Raw genomic sequence first — 18,198 nt, forward strand, 5'->3', positions numbered from 1 at the left:
AGACGATTACAGGGCGGCCGACGATGACAGAAGTGGGTTTGACGACATGACGAGGACAGAGACGACAACTTCCAAGCAGAACTGGCGATGCGAGGAGAAGGGATCTTGGAGAAGAGGGGGCGGCTGACGACGACGAGGACAACGGGGCTTGACGACACCACGAGGACAGAGAAAGCGACACTTTAGCGCACCAGGTTTGTTGGCCTTCCCTTTGTGCTTTCGTTCTCACTTGTGGAGTCATTGCTTCTTTTTTATACTTTCGTCATCTATTTGACCCTTCTGCAACTTCTCCAAGGTTGGTTTCTTTGTTTTCTTTTTGTTTTTCTATCATTTGCATTCCGTCTTCCGTTTGATCCTTCTGCAACTTCTCCAAGGTTGGTTCCTTTGTTTTCTTTTTGTTTTACTATCATTTGCATAAGATGTTTGCGTTTCTTCTTGCTTGCTTTCTGAAATGATTCGTTTCTTGTATGCCTTATTGGTTTTGTATTGTTTCTTGTTGATAGCTTATGGGGATAGTGCTTTTTCCTATTTTGTTAGTTGAATGTACCTTGTTTTTTTTTCTTGAAAGATTATTTCTTGTATATAGTTTTTTTTTCACGGTATCCCCCAACCCGATAGGTCAAGGATTAATTCGTCGCGGATCTGAGCTCTATTTAAGGGTCTGCCGCTGGCCAATGGGTTGCTGCATGCACAAGGCGGGATTCGAACATCCAACACTTGTTTAAGCGGACAAGTGAGTTGACCACTTGACCAACCCAAGTTGATTATTTTTTGTATATAGTTGTTTTGATGACTTATAGCTTCTAGGACACTTTTGAGGAAATGGCTGCGGCTTTCAAGCGATTGGTGCAATTGAGAACGAGTTGAGGGATTGCTATAATACAATTTTCGGGCTTTGGGTCCTCAAAATCGTTTTCTTTCAACTCAAGTTTTAGGTCATTTTCATAGTTGACGGAATTAGATCAATAATGGTTATTCATTGTTGATATATTTTCCATTGTAATATACGTTTTCTTTCAACTCAAAATCGTTTTCTTTCAACCCGACCCGTGAACACCCTTAGGTGTGACCTCATTATCCACGTGTCTTTTTTGCTAATTTTAACATGCAATTACAAGTTCACAACATACTATGAGAGATAAACACCACAAAATCCTGTGTAATTTGGTTCCCTGCCGTTATCTTTTTCTACTTGGTGATTGAGTCTTTGTTTTCTATTTTGGTAATTTGGTTCCTAAACATATGGTTAATGTTGCTAGCGTGCATTGTAATTTACGATCGAATAGTAGAATCTGTTTGAGTGTCGTTAAATTATTAAAAAAATATCTTTTTTATTTTTTAGTATGTGCTTATTTAGGTATTATTAAGTTGATAAAAAATATATTTTTATTTTTTAATGTATTTAGTAAATTTTAATAATAAAAGTAAAAATATTATTAAAAAAATCTTTTTTGTAAAGTTATCATTTATATATTTTAAAAAAAATTCTTAAAAAAATATTTTTCACATAATAAATAAATAAAAAAATATTTTTATATTATTATAATTAATAATAAAATTTTTTTTTGTATAATCCAAACATAAAATTACGTTTATTTTTTTATAAAATTTTTTTAAAAAGAATTAAATTTTTTTTTTTTAAAATTTACTCAAACAAACTTTATATTTGACAAATTTTTAATAATAAAAATAAAAATACTACAAAAATTAAAAAGCTTTTTAAAAGATATAATTTATATATATTTTAAATATTTTTAACATAATAAATAAATAAAAAATATTTTTATACTGTTGTATTTAAATATAATTGATAAATAAAAATATATATATTTTTACATAAAATATTCAAATAACAAGCTACTTTTATTATCTTAAAAAATAAAATAAAAAATCACATAATTTAAAAAAAAAAAAAAAACTCACGTATATATATATATATATATTCTTTTGAGTCCGCTATACATGATTCTCTTCTCTTGAATAAGATAAAATTGAGAATTTCGTGTTAAATCCCTTAAGGCTTAAATTGTCACTCTACACCTTCTCCCCTGTTTGATAAGCTATGTTTCGGTTCACTGAAATTTTGCCTGAAAATGCCTTGTACTTATCGATGCTACTTTTTGTGTATTTATTATTTAGGGGCGAAAGACAATAATTGATGTTACTTGCATCTTAGTGCGTATGTCCCACCACCTCCTCTGGAATAGCAAGAAATTGAGTTTTTATTTTTTCTAATTTTGCTACGGTTGATTATAGTAATTGCATTTTCTTTTGTTTTTCTAAGGTCCTGTTGACAGAGCATGCAGATGACACTTGTTATCAATCACTTATGGCTGCTATCCTAACCCTGCTAGTGTGCTTTTAGCCATTTACAGAAAGCACTCGGAAGAAGTTAAAATAGTTGGACTAGTTATGGTTTTTATTGTTTTTTAGTCGTCAAACTAGTTATGTGACTTAGTATTAAGTTATGGAGGATATACTCAAATAACTTAAAAAATTTTGCATGGGACATGTTTACCTCTAAAAAAAATTTTATTACATCGAGATTTTTAAATTCTATAAAAATAAAATATATAAATTTTTGCATTACATTTTTTAGAATTTATTTATTCAAATAAAAATATATGATAAAAATTTATATATCTTATTTTTATGAAGTTCAAAATTTTTGATGTAATAATTTTTTTTTAAAACAAAAATATTTGCTACAAAATTTGTAACCTATTTGAGTATATACTACAAGTTATTTTAAAAAGCAAAAATTATGTAACATCATTCGTTCTAAAATCTAAACCATAGTGGTTTCTGAGTGTAATAGCCACAGAAGCTCAAAATGGTTGAAAAAACAACCTGGAATTCGAGAAGCATAAACTAACATCTCAACAGCACTAGGGAACTTGCTTCAAAGTTCAAACTTGAAGATATGCTACTGCAGAATCAGAATTGGGAAATCAACTAGAAAAAGGTAGGCATCATAAGATAACACAAATAAGAGAAATAAACAAATAAATAAATAATAGATCGAAATCGTCTCTTGTTATTTACTTACATGGAAGCGGAGGTTAAATTATTAATTAATAAGAGTTAGCCAGCAAAATCAATTGACCTTACCCCGAATATTGTAGGTAGGTCCTGCTGTTTCTCCTCTTATAACATCTCCGTCATACTTCTAACTTCTCAGTACTAAACTACACGCGTGCTGCTATTTACAAAAATGAAAGAAAAAAAAAATTAAAAAAGGGTTTAGCAGTGATTAACTGATAACTAATTAATTCAAGTTCGAATGTAGTGGACGTCCCCTGAGCGTTGATCAACATGCTTAATCCATCTCTTACCATTATTACCCCTGACTGCTGATTGTGAATTGACCGAAGTACCCCCGGTGGTGGCGGAGGAGGAAACATGCGCCATGTCAAGCCCCTTCCCCACCGGAAGAAACACCGAACGAACAACACCACGGCTTGAACCATGTCCTCCCAGAAGGTTCCTCCATTTGACGGAAGACAAAGAAAAACCCGTGTTCTTGCACAAGAGCACAGCACCATTGTTGCTCAGCTTCGCCAGCCTCAGAACTCTCGGGAAATCCTTTCGCCGTGAATCCACGACCAAAAAATCTATCCCGGTCAACTCAGCCATCACCTCCTCCGGTTCACCCACCATGATCTCCGGTAACATCCCCGCCTCTCCCATGCTGGCGGCGTACTCTGATCTGGACCTCTCGTCGGGGACTATGCAGACGTGTCTTCCTCCGGTGTGGCGCCTGGCTATGGCTAAACCAACGCTAGTAGCGATGAGGCCTCCCTGCGACCATGTCTCCACGATGACCTGCGCGTTCCAGCCTGCAGCCATGGCGGAAACCATTTCCGCCACCCCTGATTGACGGTAAAGCTTGCACTGCTCATAACGAAATTAGAACAAAGTTAGGACGCCAGAATGCGTAAATTGGAGAGATCAATGAAGCAAAAAAAAAAAAAGGGTAGTTGTTGTTATACTTACTGATTTAACAGTGTCGATGTATGCGTTAGATGCTCTCTCTGGCGACCAAACTAGTTTCATTTTCTGTGATCTGTGGTGTGTGTTGAATGTTGAATGTGTCTGTGAATCGAAAAGAAAGGAGGTTGTGGATGGGAATATAAAGACAAGGACCGTTGACCTTTTTTAATCCTCGCCAAATCTAACGTACGTCTTGTATTACGACAGCATTAGCATTTAGCATTTACCATTTCTTTTACTTTCATTTATTTTATTATTGTCTTTAAGGAGAGTTGTAAATGCAATTACGATGTCTAGTGTTGTGTCACTTTTCTTTGTTAACCGAAGGTGGAAATTATATTAATTAATTGGTAAATAGTGAGGCTGGCCCGTTCTTCATGGCATCATTGACAATTGAGACAAAAGGCAGAGCACTCTGCATCAATCTTTTTCATTCAGTTTTTTTTTTTGTGACTAAAAAAAATATTAAAAAAGATTAAGTATACATTAAAATAAAAAATATTAAAGATATATTAAAAATTAATTATAAAATTAATAATTATATATTTGTATAAATACATATTATTTAATTTATTTTTAATAAATATTTTAATATATAATTTATAGCAGTGATTAATTTAGTCACTAGTTTTTAATGCAAAGGTAATACCGTTGTTGTTTTGTATATCTAATGTTGATGGTTTTGGGTAATGGTGGTGGTAGTTACCTTTTTCGTTCTACTTGTAAATGCTTGCGGGCCAAGGCCACTACTCTCTCCTGGTTGGATAGCGCATAAAATATCCAAGTGCCCCCAAAATATCAATGTTTCCCGTGTCTATATTTAATAATTTATGTCTATTGAGTTTGAATGTCATCGCTCTTTCTTAATTTGTTTTTCATAATTAACACTCAAATTATGCATACATTTTCCTACATATCTAATTTACATTTTAGAAGAAGTCATATTTTAAAATTAAAATTAACTCTAATGATTTGACAAGTTGTCTAGTGAAGAAATTTAAATTAAAAACATGATATTTTATGATTGGAAGAGATTTGCATAATTTATCAAGGAGTGATGCTGACTTGGGCGAGAGGTTAAAGACCTGAACGCTGAAATGGAAAAGTCCACAAGGAATGAAAATGGTTTAAAGTAGGAGCAATTTCAAGTCATTATTTCGAAAGAAAAGAAGTACTAGTCAGAGGATTTTTGTGAGGTCACTGCATCCGTAACTGTAATTAGAGTATCAAATAGGCAATAGAATGATAGATGAAGGATGATAATCATCCTAGTGCGACACAAAATTGGCATGAAAATATAATATTTTTTTCTGGTGTCTGATGAAATATAATTTATTTATAGCTAAATTATAGAGTTTGAATAACCTGATTTTATTGAACTGATTTTAAGTAAAATTGAGTTTGTGTTAATATAATTTATATTCGACAATTTTATACTAAAACTAATTTTGGGGCAAATGACCCAAAAAGTGAAATGAAAATTAAATTTATATAAATTTTTTAAAACAAAAAATGTTATGTGCATGCTTTCATACATAAATTTATGTAAATCGAATTAGATTAATTCAATTTAGTTATTTTAGTAATAAATTAAATAAGTTTGGGTTGATTTAATAAAGTTTGAAATATACCTATAATAAATTGAATATATAGACTTTGAATTACATCCATGATTTTTGTTTACAGTAATTCGAATGGAGTGAATTTGAAGTGAATTCGAATTGGGTATTAGTAAATCGAAATAGGCTGTTTCGATTTACTTGGAACGATGATATTGGTAAATCGAAATAGAGTGCTTTGATTTATTGGATGTTTACCTACATAAAGAGTTCGAAGTTAAATGCTTCAAATTACATTTAACTTCATTTTAGAGAAAATTTTCACCCAAAAACACCTTGAGATTTAGACTACGAAAATAAAAGATGATCTAAATCATATCTATCAGTTAAACGGTGTCGTTCATATTGCTCGTTCTATCCATGAAGAGATTAGTTTCCAAAATTGAATATCTTTAAAATATAAATAATAGTTTGTGATGTTAAGTCGTTTAGAATTTTATTATGTGCGCAATTGAGATTTGTAATTTTGCAAGTGATTTAGTGTTGTTAGAATTTTAAAAGTATAATGTAAGGTAGAATAGTATTAAACCATGGTTAGTTATAGTAGTAGTTAATTAAATTAGAGATTTTTTGAGAATTTAGGATTTACTAATGTAGATTTCAAATGTTATATTAAATGGTCAATAGAAATTTGGCAAGGATTTAAATTAGTTTAATTTTTTAATATTAATTTAATTCCTAAACATTAGGTTAACGGACAGTAATTTAATTTATTTTTATTTTAGTTAAAATTAATTTAGTTTGGGTTAAAAAAAATTTTGGTGAGTTTAATTTATTTAAAGTTAATGTAATTTAATACTTAAATGTTAGTTTTTAAATTAATATAATTTAATTTATTTTGTTTTTATAGTTCGCGTATTGAATATTAGATTAATTATGTACTGTTAGAATTTAATTTAATTTGGTTTAATAGAACTTAATTAAATTATTTATCGTTAGGTTATTTATGTATAGGAATGCAACATAATTTATATTAATGTTTATTTATAGTAGAGTTGTCTGTTTTAGGGTATTATGAATCAAAGTTGGATATCATTTTGTTGAGAAGGGTCTGAATTTGTGATGGTTTTTTAGTGAATTGGTTTCTTAAATGTGACAGTTTTAAAAGAATTTTTTTTATCGTTATACAGCTACATCGATGTATCACTAGCATGAGGAGGCAGGATGGTATGCTGATGCATGAGCATCATGTTGTATTTTCTATACTTTTTCATATAAGAAATTAGTATTTAAAGCTTAATTTTGGAAGTGTTTTGGTGCTTAAGTCGTATATGACTTTGATCTTTTGATTTAATGAATGTTGTAGGAAAGGAAAAAAAGAAGAAGCAAAAAGCACAAAACAAACTCAAAAGAAGCAAGAAAAGTCATCAAGGAAGTGTCTATAGTGGCCAATAAAAGAGAGAAAAGTGAAGCGTGAAACAGAGAAGAAACAGGGGAAGGCAAGAGTAGAGAGCTGGCAATGCTAACGTTGCATGCCACGAGCGCCAGAGGAGAGCGTTATTGGCGCTAACGCTAGCCTTACAAACGCCATGCAATCACCAGTGTTAGCAACGCTAACGCTGGCCCAATAATGCTTGCGACCCTTGGCAACCTGACCATGTCCTCTTCAAAGGAGTATAACTTGAGTTACAAAGCTCCAAATGAGGTGATTCTAGTGGCATTGGAAAGTAGGAATCTAGAGATTTCCAAGCATATATGGCACTACATAGTGGACACTAAATCTGAGGGAGAAAACTTACCCCAAAAGTGCAAAGATGAACATAGCATCAACCTGTATTAAGGCCAGCTGACCTCTTCACCTTTCATGGAGTATAACTCGAGCTGTAAAGCTTCAATTGATGCGCTTCTAAAAGCATTGAAAAGTAGACATCTAGAACTTTCCAAAAATATATAATAGTATAGGGTAAAAATTAATTTTGGGCGTCATAAGCGGGCGTTTTCAACGCTAACGTCACCATGCCAGCGCCAGTTTGGGCGCTGGCAGCGCTAATGTCACCTTGCCAGCGCCAGTTTAGGTGTTGACAGCGCTAACGCTGCCCTCAAAAGTGCCTGCAACCCATGACAACATGACCTTGTCTTATTCAAACGAGCATAACCTGAGTTACAGAGGTTCAATTGATACGCTTTCAGTTTTGTTGGAAAGATGACATTCAGAGCTTTTCAACGATGTATAATAGTCTATAGCGGGCATGAAATTGTAGCACAAATAATAGGCATCTTTAAGCCCCAAAAACACTTAACAAAGCATCCATAGCGTTGTTAACGCTAACTTTGGGCCACCAATGGCAGTTTGGGCGTTGGCAGTGCTAGCGCTACTCCAATAACGCCAAGCACCCTTGGACCTCACCTTTGCTCAATTAAATTCACTGCAAGTCTACTTAAACTTCAAGCAAGTAAGCCCACAATTGTCAACCAATCAAGGCCACAAGAAGCATCTAGAATAGTTAATTTTCATTTCATTGTAATTTGCTTTCAATTTCATTTAAGTTTGTAATTTATGAGAGCCTATAAAAAAGGCCTTAGTTTCATAGAATTAGGCATTCGGCGGGAGAGGGGTCTTCGGACTCTCCCTTCACACACTCTTCTTCTCTTCCATCTCTTTCTTACATTGTAAATATTTAGTTATGAACCACTAACTCTTTTCATTGGGAAAGAGAGCTCTATTGTAATTTAATGGGTTGATTTATTTTCATTCTTCATCTTTAATTCTTCTTTTATTGTTGCATTGGAGAGAGTCTTTGTGCTTCATAGATCCAATTACTATCGAGAGAGGGATTGGATCTACTTGAATTTTATGATGAACTTGAGAAAGGAGTCATGAAATTTAGTTTGAGGCTCTTCTCTCATAATCCTCTTGATCAATATATTCTTAGTCCGGTATGTGACATGTAACCACTTTGAATTGAGATCTTGAGGGTTGTGTGGCCTTTGAATTAGAAATTGAACTTCATCTCTTCTCATGACCAATTAGATCAAGAGATTGGAAATTGATCAAATTAAGAGAAATCAAATCACCAAAAAATTGGGGTTTGGTTACTTATGATTTGCCAAGAGATCAATGATTGCATGATTAAAGAGGAGATGAGAATTGTTGATCCTGAGAGTGCAATATCCCTTGATCCCAATGCTTTCTTTTTATTTTTACTTCTAGTTATTTTATCGTTCCGTCATTTACTTTCTTACACTTTACTTTCTTGTAGTTTCTATTCCTTATAATTTAATTTCCAGCACTTTATTTTCTTGTACTTTACTTTTACGTCATTTACTTTTCTTACTCTTTATTGCTTTATTTTACTTTCTAGTCAATTACATTTCTTGTTGCTCATCACTCCAAATTGAACCGTCTAACTAGAATAATCAATTCACTATTGATTGCTCAATCCTTTAATCCTCGTGGGATCGATCTCACTTTGAGTGAGTTTTATTACTTGATACGTGATACAAGGATTTACACCGGTTCGGAATTTCACAAAATATTTACGTTGTTAGTATAGTCCAAACCGATAGTCAATCCTCAAATCAAATTAAATTTGGTTGTCACAAGTAACAAACCCCAATAAAAATTAACCGAAGTATTTAGACTCCGGGTCGTCTCACAGGGAATTGCAATGAAGTAGTCAATTATTGGCTATGAAGGGGTAAGGGGTTGGTTTTTTTATATTTTTGCAAGAAAATAAATGGCAAGAAAAATTAAATGACAAGAAAGTAAAATGACAAGAACTAATAAAATAAAGGAAAAGTACTCTTGGCTAGACATAGGTAATTGAGATCACTATCCTTGTCTACAAACCAAATATTGATAATTATGAGGGTCCAACCCATTAAGTCTACTTCCAAAAGCTTTAAGTACGTGATATCTACTCCTAAGCTTGAAGTAAGTCAAATAGGCTTGATCACATCAACCCATAAGTCCCAACCTATCTACTAATTAAATTAGTAGTGGGTTAGTGTCAATGAGTATCAAATTGATCACCAAGGATTCTCAAATCACCAATTCAATGAGACCCAATGACTCAAGGTCACTCAATTCCCTTAGCCTAGGCCAAGAGTCAAGAGAACTACTCAAAAACTAAAGAAAATATTTCATCAAACATCTAGAGTGCAATAAAAGTAAACATCATAAATGGCAAAAATCAATAAAGTCTACCGACTACCAATTGCAAGAAAAGTAAGAACACAACTCAAATCAACAATAAAAAGAACATCAAACATTAAATTTCATTAAATGTAAATCAAATCCTACATGAGTTCATCGTCATAAAAGAAACATAAAAGAGAATCAAGTAGTAGGAACAAGAAATCATAAAAGAAATAAGATGAGAACATGGAATTAAGCCTAGATCTAAGATGGAAATATCCTAAGAACCCTAATTCTAGAGAGAAGAGGGAGCTTCTCTCTCTAGAAACTAACCTACATGATGCCAAAACTACAAATAATTGCTCCCCCTTTGCTTGGACTTCAATTCTGCATGAAATACACTCAGAAACAAGTTGGATTTGGGCTTGGGCAGTTCAGAAATCGCCCCAGCGTTTTGCCTTTAAGTGGGTCACGTGCTGGCTTCGGCGAGTACGCGCCATGTGCGCGTGCTCGTCGATTGGCTATTTCTTCATACGTGCGGACGCGGCATGTACGCGTGCGCGTCTCTATGCAAAACCACTTCTGCGCGTGCGCGCCTTGTTCACGTGCGCGTCCTTATGTGAAATCACTTCGGCGCATGCGCGCCTTGTACGCGTGCGCGCCTATTGATGCATTCCCAATCTTTGTTTCTTCATGCATTCTCTATTTTGTATGATTTTCTCCTCATTTCTTCCATCCAATACTTGCCTTATGAACCTGAAATCACTTAACAAACACATCAAGGCATCGAATGAAATTAAAGTGAATCAAAATCACCAATTTAAGGGTCTAAAAAGCATGTTTTTACACTTAAGCACAATTCAAGAGAGAATTACAAAACCATGCTATTTCATTGAATAAATGTGGAAAAAAGTGATAAAATTTCCTAAAATAAGCACAAGATAAACCACGAAATCGGGGTTTATCAATATGACCCGGTATACTTGCCGGTAGTTATGCGGAATTAAAATTTTTTCGTATCATATGCCTCTAGAAGACAGAATCATATTGTACTTGCAGATGGCCAGATTAGCCCATCTTGCGAGGCTCAACGACCACTGGTTTAGGTTGGATAAGCCGCTAGTCAGTGCATTTGTCGAGTAGTGGCGGTCTGAGACTCATACCTTCCACATGCCTTTGGGGAGTGCAAGATTATGCTTCAGGATGTTGCGTACCATTTAGGCCTCCCCATCGACAGACAGTACGTCAGCGGTTGCCTGACGGACTTCGAGCGGTTCATTGATGGCGAGTGACTAGCATGAGATTGGTTCCAAGAGTTGTTAAGTATATTGCCTCCGGCGGACTGCATCGACAAGTTCAGTGTGAAATGAACTTGGATGCAGGAGACATTCAGTTACCTTCCTCACGGAGCATACGAGAAGACAATCAGGAGGTATGCGAAGGCTTACATCATGATGCTATTATCCACCTAGATCTTTGGTGACAAGTCCAATACACGCATACATATCCGGTGGCTACCGTACGTAGCAAGATTAGAGGACATGGGTGGAGACAACTAGGACTTTGCCGCTTTGTCGTGGTTATACCAGTGCTTGTGTCGTGTGGCCAACAGGAATATGGTTAAGTTGGTCGGTCCTCTGCAACTCCTCCAGTCATGGATCTTTTGGCTCTTCCCGGGTTTCAGGCCCGATGGTTTTGAGGCCTTTCATTGGCCGTTGTCAATGAGGTACTCACCGTTTATGATTGTCATGTTTAGTAATATATATTACAGATTATTGTCGTTGTTAATAACAAGTTTTTTGTGTCAGGTAGTCCGGTTATCAGTCCACATCGAGCGAGAAGGAACCTAGAGTCGCGCATTGGAGGCTCAGGATAGATTTACTCCAGCCGAGAGACGTGAGTGTTTTAGCTTTCAAGCATTCATTGTTGGTGTTTCTTTAAACTACTTACTGGATGTAAATTGACTTGCAATGCTCTTCATTCTTTACCAATTCACGTAGATGCCATATAGCACACTAGCTATGGTTCAGATAGTTTATCTCAAGATCCTAGAGCCTCGACATATGGCACTATGGAGGGCTGCCACGACATTGATCTATTTTGCTGTAATAGAGTGGCATCAGATGGATAGGGTGCTACCACATCTTGGTGGAGTACAGCATCGCCTACAACCTGCACTCGACATTGATTTTCTAATGTTGAAAGATGGTAGAGGCGGAGACCGGTGGTTTCCGACCACCCTACAGAGTTGTCATATACATTAGTCCAGGCGGACCGATCATGTGTTACGATTTGATGTGGTGAAAGACCCAGGACCATCAGAGGCTTACTTGGAGTAATGACATGAGCATGGGAGGAGATTCCTATCTCCGGTGTTCTTTCTCGAAGACCCCAAAGCAGATCCAATCCCAGCCGAGGCGACGCAGAGAGTTCCCGATGAGATTCTTAGGATGGATCAGGTGCCAGACATTCCTAACAAATGTCAAGTGGAGCAGAGACGTCGTGTCAGTATATGAGCCAGTGATCATGAGTGGAGATGGCTTGATAATGTGATTGACATCGTCGACAAGGCGAAGGGCGCGGTCGAGGTAGAATGCAACATATTAGGAGAGGTGACGATGACGATGGCAATGGTATGGATGATGGTGGAGGTGATAGCGGGGGTGACCAGGATGAGGGTGGAGTTGGAGGTGCTAGTGTATGTGGTGGCCTTGGAGATGATGACGGTGGTGGTGATGGGGTTGTGGATGTGGTGGTGGGGGTGATAAAGAGGGTGGAGGTTGTGGTGGGGGTGGGGGTGAGGGTGGCTTTCAGTGTGGTAGTGGGTATTCAGCAATTATTCTGTTGATGTCCCTAGTAGTGATATAGCACTGCATGAGAGTCAGACATTTACGAGCCCGGGTGAGCTCCTTTCGAATTTGCTAGGTAGCGACGGCCTTGATAGTAAGTTCGGAGGATCTCGCATCTTGGAAGAGATTAGCGTTATTATCCAGGAGGATGGGACAGCCCGCCATAGAGTCCAGGTACCCGAACATCAGAGTCCCCTTGATGTGGACCTGAACGAGCCTCCGTCAGGTCCACTGGACGAGACATTTGCCTTGGGTGGTACTCCTCCCTCAGCAGTTTCAGGCTTGCAGCTGCATCCCCCGATCGTGTAGGTCCATCCACCCCATCCGGACCGACCGGAGACGAGGATGAGGTACCTCTCGCTCAGAGAGCACAGAGGATCAGGCGTCCACACCGCTGCTTCACAAGATCGCATCTATTCTGACTATTCGGATGACTGTTTAGTTATATGTTATTACGTTGTGTATCTCTTGTCATTGTGTTGAGTTCAGGATTATGTTATGCCAATATGTTATCATGTGTTTAGGTTACGACGCTATGTTTTTATGTTATCATGCTATGTTGTTATGTTATTAGGTTACCATGCTATGTTATTATCCTATCGTGCTATTTTATTGCATACTTCTTGGATGAGATTGAAAAATATAAGCAATAGAAGTTCTTTGTAGATAGCTGTTGAAATTTCACAGGAAAAAACAGTACATGTAACAATGTACTGAAAAAGAAAATACGTTAACATTAGCAAACACAAGACATCGGACAAGACATCAATAAAGAACCACACATACACATGAAATGAAACACAAAACGACACAAACATTGCTAGGCAATAATAAACCCAAATATAGTGGACAACCAAACAAGCAACATAATAAAGAAAATACCAAACTCCACTAGGTGCTCCAGATCCCTCGATGCCTCCTCCCTGTGGATAGCTCTGCCTAGTATGACCAGGCTATCTGCATAGCCCACACTGCTTTGGTCGATCTGGATTAACCTCGTCCATACTAGTGCGAATTCTAATGCTCCCCAGACGACCTTCAGATGCACGTCTCTTACTAGGATCCGGGATGATGGTAGGACCATCATAAGGCGGCCAGAAGCTTTCTGGGATGGGAGGATTAAATCTCATCTGGTAGACATTAAACACCGTGCTGAGGCGATATACCTTGTGAACATAAGTTGCCAAACTCAGGCGGGAATATACACAGCAAGCAACTACATGGTGACATGGGTAGTGAAGTGCCTGAAAGTATCCACAATCGCAAGTCCGATATCTCAACGAGACTTTGTAAGTACCAAGTGAAAAATTACCTGTTGGAGTCATCTCGGCCATATTAAACTCTGAATTATCCTTATCATACAGTGTCACTGTAAAATATCTCGATGCCTTCAGGTTTGTCTCCATTGCCTTCACACGTGACTGACTAAACTGCTGACCTATACCCAACTATACCTCAACCTTTCTTCCCTTGCAAACAAAGAGCTCTGCCAATCTCCCATAAGGACTTCACCAAAGAACAATTTGGAAGGTTCCTGACACCCATCATCATCGAGTTAACACACTCGAAAATATTTGTAGTCATATGGTCGAATCTACGACCTTCCCGATGCTAAGTCCACTTGTCATACTCTATCCTATTTGTCCAGTCATACATTGTTGGGTCTTCAGTCCGAAGGATGTCAAACCAATAATGAAACTCAACCTCAGTAGTCGGCTCTACGCATAAGCAACGTTGACTAGAAGCCTCCTGCCATCTTATCCCTTGAAACTCAATGCAAAATTCACTGCAACCAAGGTTGTCAAACTCGCGAGTCTAGGTAAACTCGTGGAGCTGACCTAGACTCGACTCGTAAACTCGACTCGTAGACTCGTACGAGTTTACCTGTTATACATTTTTTATAAAAAAATATATATATCATGTATAATATATATATTTACTCAGATATAGACATTCAAACTTAACAATTTCAACATCAAAACATATAAATTAACATAATACTACAATTGCAAGTTACAACAAGTACTCTAGATTACACATTTAAATCCTTCACAAGTATGTATCTAGTTCAACATAAAACACACAATCACACAATCAAAGCTTCATAAGACACAACCAAAACACAAAAGAAAACAATTTTTTTAAAGGGAACTTTAAGCACAATGATCTTATTGCTTCTACAACAACAATTTTGAATTCATCAGCAATATCAGACATGAAATTTGTAATATGCTTCATAAGACCTTCTACACTTGATTCATTTCCTGTCTTTAAAAGAGTGGTAATAGCAAGTGTAGCAATGCTTCTGTTCTGGTCAGAAATTAAACTTTCCATGTCGATGTTGCAGTTAGTTACAGCCATTGGATGTGTCATTGCAACCTGCAAAGTTCAAAGCAATACTCATTAGGAATCAATGCTTAGGAATAATTCTGAGGCCAATATTTGATTCAAAATAAGCAAAGGTTAAATAAGCAAATACATTTCATTATTCCTCCCTCAATCTACTTTAATTCACTATAGTTTATACCCTCATAATAATAATAACATGAATTCTAGGACATATTTTCATTCCATAGTCGACAAACAAACTACAATCTTCATTGGAATTTGTCCTTTAAGCTAAGAAAACAGAGCACTGAAGAAAAAATAACCAAGTAAAATTCAATAACAATATCAGATCTCATATACTTGTTGTTATAAAAATAAAATGAAGCAACATTAGTTTAATTTTTTTTCAACATATCAAATCTCATTAACCAATTCTGTGTAGGATTTAAACTAAACTAAAAAAATTTAAAAAGTTAACATCAGCAATTTAGAACCAACATTGCAGAATTGATACCAAGATTGTTAATATTTGAATTTGTTTAAAAAAATTACCTTGGAGAACAGGGCAGAATTGAAGTAGATCGGCAATGAAGAACAATGGCGACAAACAGGGGAGGTGAGGCAAACGCAGTGAAGCAGAACAGGGAGGAGTGCGACGGCCTACGATGGTAGAACAGGGGCGGTGAACCTTCACTGCGTGGTGGTGGGCTCTGCGACTCTGCGTGGCCTCTACGTGGTGGTAGGCTGGTGTCGACGAGGAAGTGAGGAACCTTCACTGCGTGGTGGTGGCTGGTGGGCTCTGGCTCTGTGACTCTGCATTGGATGAGAGATGAGGGATGAGGCGAGGCGACAGGCGAGGGATGAGGATCCGTCCGGCGTTCGGCCTCTGCGTGGCGGCGCAGACGACGGTGCCGGTAGATGGTGGCGATTCACCGACGTTGGAGAAGAAGAAGAGAGTGAGGGCGAGGCAGTGAGCAGTGATGGGCTGATGGCTTGGTGTTGGTGGAGTGTGAGGGTTTCGAAATTTGGGTTACACACTTACACTCTTACCGGGTCTGGGTGGGTTAGTGGTTAGCTGTAGGTTTTTTTTTGGGCCCAAAACGACGCCTTTTTGGCAAAAATGGGCACCGAATTCAAACTCGCTGACTCGCTAGTAAACTCGCGAGTTTGAGTGATTCTGTCCGAGTCTAGCCGAGTCTACCCAGAAACGAATTTGTGTCCGAGTTAACTCGCGAGTTTGACAACCATGACTGCAACATACCTAATAGAGAATGCTTGATAAGCATCAGGTGGATTCCATCCACCATCAGGTGCTTCTAATGCCACTTTGATCCCCTTGTGCCTATCAGAGATCACGAGAATGCCTAGATGAGGAGTCATGTGCTGTTGTAAGTGAGACAAAAAAAAAAAGACTCTAACTTTGCATTCTCGCCCTCCACTAGGGCAAAGGCAATAGGAACGATATTAGAATTCCCATCTTGAGCTATCGCAACCAGCAATGTTCCCCCATATTTGCTGTATAAGTGGGTCCCGACAATACTGACCAACGGCTTACAATACTTGAATGCTTCAATGCACAGTGAGAATGACAAAAAACGTCGGTGAAACAAAGATGACTCACCATCATCCTGGCCTCCAACTCGCACAAGACTCGTTCTCAGAACTGCAATACTATCTGGCATCGTTATCTTCACATCGAGCACCCATCTTGGTAGCTTATTGTAGGCCTCCTCCCAATCACTATATATCTGAGCGATGACCTTCTGCTTGGCCAACCACAACCTCTGGTACGTATAGGTCTAAACCCAAAATGTGCCTCTGTCGCATTCTGCAGTACCTTGATGGACACAGCCGCATCAGCTCTGATCATAGGAAAGATAAAAGCAGATATCACATGATAAGCAAACTTCTTGTGATAATTGGAAATGGAGGTAGCCAAACATGTATGAGGTCCATTATACCGTCTGACCTCCCAGATACTCATTTGACGCCGTAGCATGATCTGAATCAACCATCTGCAACTATTTTCGAACTTCTTATACTTGCCTTAGTACTTGTCATGGTCTGACTCCATCCCTTTGTACTCAATCCCCCGCCAGATGGTATAAGTCTTCACACATAAGACGACCTCCTCTTTATTATGAAACTGCTGTCCGACTTGGAGCACCCTTAGACCCGCATTTTCCTGTGAATATCTCACGCCAAAACCGGATTCTACATCCGGTAATCCCCCGGTCTCATCGCATCCAAGTCCAGAGTCAAAAAGTGTGGCGGGTACTGCTGAGTTCCCAAGCTCGACGCTCCACTAGCCCCAACGGGAATACTTCTCCCTAAATCATCATCGCTGTCATCAGCAATCGATGCGGGCTCCACATCATCCTCATCCCCTAGGACATCTTCCACCGCATCTGGTTTTCCAACTCCCCCAGAAATCAGAATCATAACAGGAGTATTCATATTAGTACCTAGTTTCGCGATCTCATCGTGGTATAGATCAGCTGCGAAAGACGGAAATGCCACCAAATCTCCCCCAGATGTAATTACAGACACAGATGAAGATACAATAACAGGGGTTGAACTGGAGGCTGCTACCGTTGGTAATGATGGATGATTCCTGCTCGATTCTCCTGAGCTAGAGACCACATCCACAAGCTTGGCCAATAATTCAGGGATTCTCACCTTCGGAAACTGACGACGACAGTGAAATAAAACTTGCAAATCCTCGTCACTGCCTATCACAAACGAGTTGTACTTCAACCTATCGCGGACAACAGAAATGGGAATTCGATAATATAACTTCTCAATTCGTTTCATCCCATGCGTTCCCAATTTCTGTGGTACGATGTTCTGAAAATTAACAAGGCTCATAAAAGGTCTGATAAAGACGCTCAACAAATCCTTATCAGTGAACTTTTTTTCCGATCGCGTTTTTCTCTTAATCATACCTTTATTGTGCACAAGAACTAGAAAACTATCTTCAGTAGCCATTGTCAATTTACCTTCAATTCAACACTTTATGTTATTACCCCATTTATATAGAACACGTATCCTAAGTAAATCGAATTAGCTTTTTTCAATTTACATTAACTAAAGGTAAATCGAAATAACTTGCTTTGATTTACTGCTGGGTTTGGTAAAACTTTTTCAAGAGGTGCTTGCCCTTTTAAAAAGCACAAACACTTCATTTTACGTTTGGTAAATTAAAAAGTCCAAGTGTTTGTGCTTGCGGCTTTTAGAAGTTAGGGGTGCTTTTAAAAGCACCTAAGCGGGAGCTTTTCAAAGTTGGCTTGTGCTTGTTAAATTTTATTTATTTTTTTGCACATATTTGCCA

The 18,198-nt window shown here is 37.5% G+C and overlaps 1 protein-coding gene across 3 annotated transcripts; it reads right to left on the reverse strand.

Moving 5' to 3' along the window:
• Positions 1-2,983: 2,983 nt before the first annotated feature.
• LOC107643015 (uncharacterized) lies at positions 2,984-4,136 on the reverse strand. Of its 3 annotated transcripts, none has more exons than XM_088488081.1 (3): positions 3,997-4,136; positions 3,336-3,894; positions 2,984-3,199 (listed from the first exon to the last, which is right to left on the reverse strand). In XM_088488081.1, exons 1-3 carry the CDS (start codon positions 4,054-4,056, stop codon positions 3,189-3,191), a joined length of 630 nt encoding a protein of 209 aa, XP_088344207.1. In that variant the 5' UTR covers positions 4,057-4,136; the 3' UTR covers positions 2,984-3,188. The 3 variants fall into 3 exon arrangements, with proteins under 3 accessions (XP_088344207.1, XP_088344206.1, XP_088344208.1); XM_088488080.1 differs by having other exon boundaries at positions 2,984-3,202; XM_088488082.1 differs by having other exon boundaries at positions 3,046-3,894; positions 3,997-4,111.
• Positions 4,137-18,198: the final 14,062 nt, after the last annotated feature.

Source organism: Arachis ipaensis, chromosome B5 (assembly GCF_059453495.1).
Source record: "Arachis ipaensis isolate K30076 ecotype BB chromosome B5, ASM5945349v1, whole genome shotgun sequence".
In the NCBI taxonomy this organism is placed as follows: Eukaryota; Viridiplantae; Streptophyta; class Magnoliopsida; order Fabales; family Fabaceae; genus Arachis; species Arachis ipaensis.

What these genes read in the sequence shown, in the direction of transcription:
- LOC107643015 (XM_088488082.1), bottom strand. Translation starts at nt 4,056, where the DNA reads ATGAAACTAGTTTGGTCGCCAGAGAGAGCATCTAACGCATACATCGAC. An exon ending in ACATCGACACTGTTAAATCA is followed by an intron (nt 3,895 to 3,996) that starts GTAAGTATAACA and finishes CGTTATGAGCAG; the next exon opens with TGCAAGCTTTACCGTCAATC.